At 48.9% G+C, this 8131-nt stretch overlaps 1 protein-coding gene across 3 annotated transcripts in view; it reads left to right on the top strand.

The window, feature by feature from the left end:
• LOC100020753 (dedicator of cytokinesis protein 1) overlaps positions 1 to 2085 on the top strand; it is a 71287-nt gene extending 69202 nt beyond the window's left edge. For all 3 annotated transcript variants that reach the window (XM_056795141.1, XM_056795135.1, XM_056795143.1), the window contains one exon: positions 1364 to 2085. In XM_056795141.1, the coding sequence (XP_056651119.1) occupies positions 1364 to 1459 (96 nt within the window). In that variant the 3' untranslated portion in view covers positions 1460 to 2085. The remainder of the gene's footprint in view (positions 1 to 1363) is intronic.
• The last annotated feature ends 6046 nt before the right edge of the window (positions 2086 to 8131 follow it).

Below are 8131 nucleotides of genomic sequence, written 5' to 3'. Positions count from 1 at the left end.
CAATGTGGGCCGTTCCAGGCTCCGAGGCGGGATTGAGGACGAGGAAATGTCTCTCTTCTGAATCACACGCAGACGGATGACGGTTTGGGTCCTGTTGAGCAGGGGCACCCGCTGGGGAGCCCGGACGGGGTGGCTGCCAGAGCCCCCACTGGAGGGGCTGCTCTTTCAGCAGGAAATGAACCCACACGTCGTGTTTAGGGGTGTGTTGTGATGCCTGAGAGGACGGCGTCGGGGATGTTCTGGAGGACCCGCTTCATTGATGAGAAGGGCAGAGTCAGTCCAGCGAGGGGAGGAAGGAAGCGCCCTCGTCGGATCTCTTCTTTCTGTCGTTCCTTTAAAGTCAGCTCGGCTCCACCACACACATTATGGGCTAACGTCCAGCTCTGCAGACATGGACAGGACCCTGCAGCGAGTGGGGCAGCAGGAGGGTCCTCAGGAAGCTCGGGGACTGCCCCGGCTCTCCCCTCTCCTCGAGCCCAAGGATTGCCGGCTCAGGCTCGGGGCACCTAAAGCCTCTCCCTCCCGCCGGCTGGCCTCAGCACGTCACCGTCGAGGGGATCCTGGCTTCCACGCGGCCTAATGATGGGACTTGGGGTGGGGGCTTCTCTGGGGCCGGCCCGGCCCCCACGTCCTCGGGACTGAGACCTCTGAAGCACTTTATGGAAAGCAGCTCCCCACCGCCGCCAGATGCTGAACTGCATCCCTTCCGGGTCACTGCAGAGGCAAGAAGAGTCATGTGTCCATCCGCCCCCAGTAGACCAGCTGCACCCAGACGGTCCTTTCCTTCCGAGGGCGCCCTCCGAGGGAGCGCCCAGCTTGGGGAGCGCCCCCAGGCCTGCCGGCGTCCCCTCTCTCCCCCCAGGGCACTCCCCTTACATACATCTTCCCCCAGCGGGCTCCACGCTGGCCCTGGCGTCTCCCCCAGCCCTGTGTCTCCAGCCGCCTGTTGGACACCCTGAGGCTCCCCGCCTCCACCCCCCAACTCCTCCTGGGCTCCCAGGCCTGGCCCTACATGGGCTGAGCCACCCCGCGGCCCCCAGCGCAGACACTCTGCGTCCAGGAACGCTGCTTCCTGGCTCTTCCTCCAACACACACGGCAGCTGAGCCCCACACAAGGACCTTTTCCTCCCCATCCCCATCTACGGGCTTCTTCCAGTGTCCGAGAAGCCTTCCTGGCCTTCCCTGGGCTTTCCCTCCATTTCCCTGCACACATCCTGTTTGGACCTCAGGCTTTCCCTCGACTGAGCCCCTGCCCAGGGCCGGCCGACCGCCGGGCGATCCAAGTGGCGCGGGAGCTCGTGGGGGCCTCCGTGGCTCTCCCGTCCCGGCCTTGGCTAATGCGTGTGCTTTTCTTCCCTCCCAGAATGTGCCTCCTCCGCTGCCGAGTAAGACGCCCCCCCCGCCCCCCCCGAAGACGACGCGCAAGCAGACTTCGGTGGACTCCGGGATAGTGCAGTGAGCGCGGGGAGCGAGCGGGCCTTCTCCAAAGACCGCGCAGCGCCCCTTCCTCCCCAGAGGCCTCACAGGGCCCGCGTTCTGGCGAGCCAGGAAGAAAGCAGATGGGCAGCCGCGGAGGGCCGGGGAGCACCGGGGAGCTCTTCCCCCACGACCCCCGGAATGGTTCCCTTCACGGACCCTGGAGCTCCCCAGGGAGGCCTGGGCCTGGGCCCCAAGTGCCCTGGGACGTCCTCCCGGCCCGCCTCCCCAGCGCGCCCCCTCTAGGCCTGGTGAGCAGCATCCACGCAGCAGGCTCTTCCTGCGGGGGCCCATCAGTCCCAGCTCTTCAGGACGGGGACGTTTTTTCTTCCTTTGCGTCCCGCCACGTCTTCCTTCTGTACAGAAGCGTGTATATATGAGGCGAGGAGGGTGCGTCCACGTGTCCAGCCCGCTCCATGGCCGCGTTTCACTGCTAAAATGGACAAAAACTCATTGGAGGGTTTGGACGTAGATCCGCCAACTGACTAACTGGGATTCCCTCCTTTGTATTCTGCCAGCTGCTGTTTACTTGCCGCAATCATTATGCTCTTGCGTAGATGTTGTCGATGTGTCACTGACTCCCCAGAATAAAACATTCTTTAAAAAGTCTCCGCCTCTGACCTGCTCCTTCCCACGGTAGTGCCCTTCGGGCTGGTTCTCCGGGCTCTTCCGAGAGCCGAGTTCTAGTCTTGCGCGAGCTTCCTCCGCCCAGGGCCGAGGCAGGAAGCGAAAGGTTAGGGGTGCTGGCTGATCTCCGCTCTTCTCCTGGGCTGGAGGTGTAACAGTTACTTTAGTCTAGGAACAGAAATATTATGTTTTATGAGGTTTATTAAGATGATTGGAAATCAGGGATACAAATCAATAAGCCACGTTTCTAGGGCTGATAAGCCTGTTCAATTTCACTTATGTAAACCTTAAAATTTCTTAGACTTATGAATGTTGGAAATTTCACCATTGGGAAATTTCATACTTGGAAAAAATTTCCTACTGATAGTAAGAACTCTATTGGAATGTGAACCCCCCCTTGGCATGGAAGGGTCCTTCTCCTCCCTACTTAAGATTACTTTAGGACAGAAACCTTTTGCTGAACAATGGAAAGGGCTTTGACCTATGCTTAAGCATAGAACAGGAAGTTCTTTGAGTCATGATTGATTTTAGAATTGATACAATAGAGATACTTGGAATGACAGAACCAGGTCTTGGAACTTACAATCTCCACCCTACTCAGTCTAACAGGATTTAGGAAGGGCTGCAGCATAGATCAAGATTTAATTATTTGAGAATATGACCTACAACAGACATGTACAAAGGAAACAGACCTCTGGGCGGTCCTGGGTTAAGCTAGAGCCACCATTGGCACAGGGGAGACATCGACAGTGATTGGTAGATGTGAGAACTGAGGGGAGGGGACTTAGATGGTTTCCTTAAAGATAGCGGGGTCTGAGGAGAGAAGGAGGAGGTTTTGCTCTGAGGGAGGTGGCTCTGAAGGAGGACTGAGGAGGTTGCTCGGTGGGAGGACCAGGAGAGAAGGCTGGCTCTGAAGGAGGAAAATTCTCTGGAAACATTTCTTGAAAGGAGGCTCTCTTGAAGGTGGAGCCTGAGGTTGGCATGAGAAGCCTTACCTAGAGAGATCTTGGGTGAGTGATAAAACCAACTGACTGATTTATTCATTCTTATTCCTTTCTTACTTTCTCTCTTTTTCTGTTGATTAATCAGTGTATTATAAATTAAATTTCTCTATAAAACCTAGTTGGCTTGGGTATATTCATAAATTGGGAATATATTCCCTGGCAACCATCTTATATTTATATAAAACCAAGACACAGTAGAAAACATTTCAGCGGTCATAATTGATATATATATATTTCCCTTGCTCCCAAAACATTTTAATTATCACACTTACTACATCTGGAGGGATGCGTGTGCTTAGAAGCGGAAGCGAGAGACCAAGTAGGCCCAACAGTCAGTTTAAATACAAATTTTGTTCTCTGCCCAGGTGGGGATCTCAGGTGAGATTATAGGGCATTCTGGGAAGTGCCAAGGACTTCTGGGGATTGAAGTCTGGGGTTCAAATCTCCATTTTTACAGAGGGCCGTCCCCAAGGCTGGCACTCTCACTCGGTGACCCTGGCTGAGAGGAGGAGCCTCCTTTCTCCCTCCTCCCTCTCCCACAAATCGGGGTTCTCCCAGGGAACCAGGCTTTCCAGCAGTCACATTCCTGTGGACTCACTCCTCCCAGCCATGTCTTCCTCTCTCCAGAGTCACAGGCCTCGACTGCAGCTCCCAACAGCCTCCATCACAGGCACCCGGCGGCCCCTTTGGACCTTTTCTGCCAATTCCCTACATCAGCTCCTCTGTGACCTGGGAGATCATTCAGCTATATGAGCAGCTACAGTCGGCTACAAGCTCTCATCCACAGGCAGCACAATGCCAATTTCAGTCCATCAGTCACATGAAGCACCTGCTATGTGCCAAGCCCTGGACTAAGTGTGATCAATGTTTAGAGAAAAATGTGTAAAACAAACATTTTACCATCCCTTTTTCAGATACTGGAAAAGAGCAAAATAGCCTGACTAGGGCTGGAAGGGCAACTTTCAGCAACACTTCCAAAACAAAGTCGAATAATGGAAGCTCTTCTGGATTCCTTCTCGGTCCAACAAGAGGAGCCCTCCCTGACCATGTTAGAGCCCCGCCTGGACTCACTGTACTCCTCCTGCTCTTTCCCAGGGTCGGCTAGAGGACCTCACCAGCATCAGAGCTGTGTGACTGGTGCCTGTGCCTCTCCATCAGCATCCTTCTTCCTAGGTGCCGAGAATAAGGAGTTCTGTTGGCTTCCCCTCGGCCTAGAAATTTCTCCAGGTGCCTTCCCTGGGCCTCGCTATCTCCTTCGCCGTGGCTTTCCTCCATCTCTGCCAGACTTCCTGGAAGGTGGCTCCAATCCCCTGCCTTCCTTCCTCACCCATCCCACCTCCACCCCCTGCCATCTGGAAATGCTCCTCAGCGTCCTTCTACCATTTCCTTCTACCCTGACTCCGGCTGCCTTGGAGACTGCACGAGCGCCTCTGCTTTGATCATCGCCTCTCCACCGATGACGCTCGAGTCTCCCCCTCTTCTCAACCTCTTCCACAAAGTCTAGTGCCCCGTCCCAAGTGCCCAGATGGTTTCTCCTTCCCATCTTCCTTCCCAGCCCTTTCTGGGCTGCCCTGTTCAGGGGCTACTAGGTGGACCCTGGGGAGGGGAGGGGAGGCTTCCATTTCCCACTCCCACTCCCCAAATCCTCCCGTCCCTTTTTACACTTCCATTCTGGCCATCCCTTCCCCCAGCCCCAGTGCCTAGACGTACAGCCTGGGAGGCTTTGGGAGAGCCTACATCAGTGCACTAAAGGTGAAGAGGCCAGTAGAGTGGCTCCACTATCTGAAGATGGGATGTTGGGGAACAGTTAACAACTGGCCCTCAGCCTGTGCCCTCCTGCTGTCTCAGACTCCAATGCCTGGCCAGATTTGGTGCTGTTTGGTCTTTTCGGTCAGTCTGACTCTTCACAACCCTTTTGGGCTTCTCTAGGCAAGGATCAGGGAGCGATTGGCTCTTTCCTTCTCCAGCTCATTGTACAGATGAGGAAACAGAGGCAGATAGGATTCAGTGACTTATCCAGGGCCACACAGCCAGCGAGTGTTTGAGGTTGGATCTGGACTCGGCCATCCTCTGCTTCCTTCTTCTGGGAAAGTCGTTTTGGCCTCTGGAATATCTTCAGATCTCCTCGCTTGGCTCGACCGAGTGTTCCTCAGTGGGAAGATCTGACCTTTTCATTTGTCTTCAGAGCGGGTTATCTTCTGCCCTCAGTGGTAGGCATGAAGATTTGACAGTTTCCCATTGCAGCCACACTTTCCCTTGTTTGGGGTTTTGTTGGCCATTGTGAGCATTTCTACTTCCGATTCCTTTTTTGTGGATTAGACTCTAATGGAATTGAATCAATTTACTTTTTTTTTTTTAGATTTTTTTAAATTTTCATTTGATCATTTCCAAGCATTATTCATTAAAGACAAAGATCATTTTTTCCTCCCCCCCACCCCCATAGCCGACACGTGATTCCACTGCGTATCACATGTGTTCTTGATTCAAACCCATTGCCATGTTGTTGATATTTGCATTAGAGTGTTCGTTTAGAGTCTCTCCTCTGTCATGTCCCCTCAACCACTGTAGTCAAGCAGTTGCTTTTCCTCGGTGTTTCCACTCCCACAGTTTGTCCTTTGCTTATGGATAGTGTTTTTTTCTCCTAGATCCCTGCAGATTGTTCAGGTACATTACACCGCCACTAATGGAGAAGTCCATTACGTTCGATTATACCACAGTGTATTAGTCTCTGTGTACAATGTTCTCCTGGTTCTGCTCCTCTCGCTCTGCATCACTTCCTGGAGGTTGTTCCAGTCTCCATGGAATTCCTCCACTTTATTATTCCTTTGAGCACAATAGTTTTCCATCACAAACAGATACCACAATTTGTTCAGCCATTCCCCAATTGATGGGTATCCCCTCGTTTTCCAGTTTTTGGCCACCACAAAGAGCACAGCTATGAATATTTTTGTACAAGTCTTTTTGTCCATTATCTCTTTGGGGTACAGACCCAGCAGTGCTATGGCTGGGTCAAAGGGTAGATATTCTTTTGTCACCCTTTGGGCATAGTTCCAAATTGCCCTCCAGAATGGTTGGATCAATTCACAACTCCATCAGCAATGAATTAATGTCCCCACTTTGCCACATCCCCTTCAACAGTCATTACTTTCCATAGCTGTCATGTTAGCCAGTCTGCTAGGTGTGAGGTGATACTCAGAGTTGTTTTAATTTGCATCTCTCTGATTATAAGAGATTTAGAACACTTCTTCATGTGCTTATTAATAGTTTTGATTTCTTTATCTGAGAACTGCCTATCCATGTCCCTTGCCCATTTATCAATTGGGGAATGCCTTGATTTTTTGTACAATTAATTTAGCTCTTTATAAATTTGAGTACTTAAACCTTTGTCAAAGGTTTCTATGAAGATTTTTCCCAATTTGTTGTTTCCCTTCTGATTTTAGTTACATTAGTTTTGTTTGTACAAAAGCTTTTTAATTTGATGTAGTCGAAATTATTTATTTTACATTTTGTGACTCTTTCTATGTCTTGCTTGGTTTTAAAGTCTTTCCCCTCCCAAAGGTCTGACATGTATACTATTCTGTGTTTACCCAATTTACTTATGGTTTCCTTCTTTATGTTTAAGTCATTCACCCATTTTGAATTTATCTTGGTGTAGGGTGTGAGGTGTTGATCTATTCCTAGTCTCTCCCACACTGTCTTCTAATTTTCCCAGCAGTTTTTATCGAATAGTGGATTTTTGTCCCAAAAGCTGGGATCTTTGGGTTTATCATATACTGTCTTGCTGAGGTCGCTTTCCCCCAGTCTATTCCACTGATCTTCCTTTCTGTCTCTTAGCCAGTACCAAATTGTTTTGATGACTGCTGCTTTGTAATATAGTTTAAGGTCTGGGACTGCAAGGCCCCCATCATATGTGGTTTTTTTTCATTATTTCCCTGGATATCCTTGATCTTTTGTTCTTCCAAATGAACTTTGTTATGGTTTTTTCTAAATCAGTAAAGAAATTTTTTGGGAGTTCAATGGGTATGGCACTAAATAGATAAATAAGTTTGGGTAGGATGGTCATTTTTATTATATTGGCTTGTCCTATCCATGAGCAGTTAATGTTTTTCCAATTGCTTAAGTCTAGTTTTAGTTGTGTGGAGAGTGTTTTGTAGTTGTGTTCATATAGTTCCTGTGTTTGTCTCGGGAAATAGATTCCTAAGTATTTTATATTGTCTAAGGTAATTTTGAATGGGATTTCTCTTTCTAGTTCTTGCTGCTGAGCTGTGTTGGAATTATATAGAAATGCTGATGACTTATGTGGGTTTATTTTGTATCCTGCAACTTTGCTCAAGTTGTTGATTATTTCGATTAGCTTTTTGGTTGAATCTCTAGGATTCTTTAAGTAGACCATCATGTCATCTGCAGAGAGTGATAACTTGGTCTCCTCCTTGCCTATTTTGATGCCTTCAATTTCTTTTTCTTCTCTAATTGCAACTGCTAGTGTTTCTAGTACAATGTCAAATAATAGAGATGATAATGGGCATCCTTGTTTCACTCCTGATCTTAATGGGAATGGATTTAGTTTATCCCCATTGCAGATGATATTAGCTGATGGTTTTAGATATATACTGTTTATTATTTTTAGGAATGACCCTTCTATTCCTATGCTTTCTAGTGTTTTTAATAGGAATGGGTGTTGTATTTTATCAAAGGCTTTTTCTGTGTCTATTGATATAATCATGTGATTCTTGTTGGTTTGTTTGTTGATGTGGTCAATTATGTGGATTGTTTTCCTAATATTGAACCAGCCCTACATCCCTGGTATAAATCCTACTTGATCATGGTGGATGACCCTTCTGATCACTTGCTGGAGTCTTTTTGCTAGTATCCTATTTAAGATTTTTGCATCTATATTCATTAGGGAGATTGGTCTATAGTTTTCTTTCTCTGTTTTTGACCTGCCTGGTTTTGGAATCAGTACCATGTTTGTGTCATAAAAGGAGTTTGGTAGAGCTCCCTCTTTGCTTATTATGTCAAATAGT

The sequence above is a fragment of the Monodelphis domestica genome, chromosome 1 (genome assembly GCF_027887165.1).
Source record: "Monodelphis domestica isolate mMonDom1 chromosome 1, mMonDom1.pri, whole genome shotgun sequence".
In the NCBI taxonomy this organism is placed as follows: Eukaryota; Metazoa; Chordata; class Mammalia; order Didelphimorphia; family Didelphidae; genus Monodelphis; species Monodelphis domestica.
This window is presented reverse-complemented; position numbering and strand designations above follow the sequence as displayed.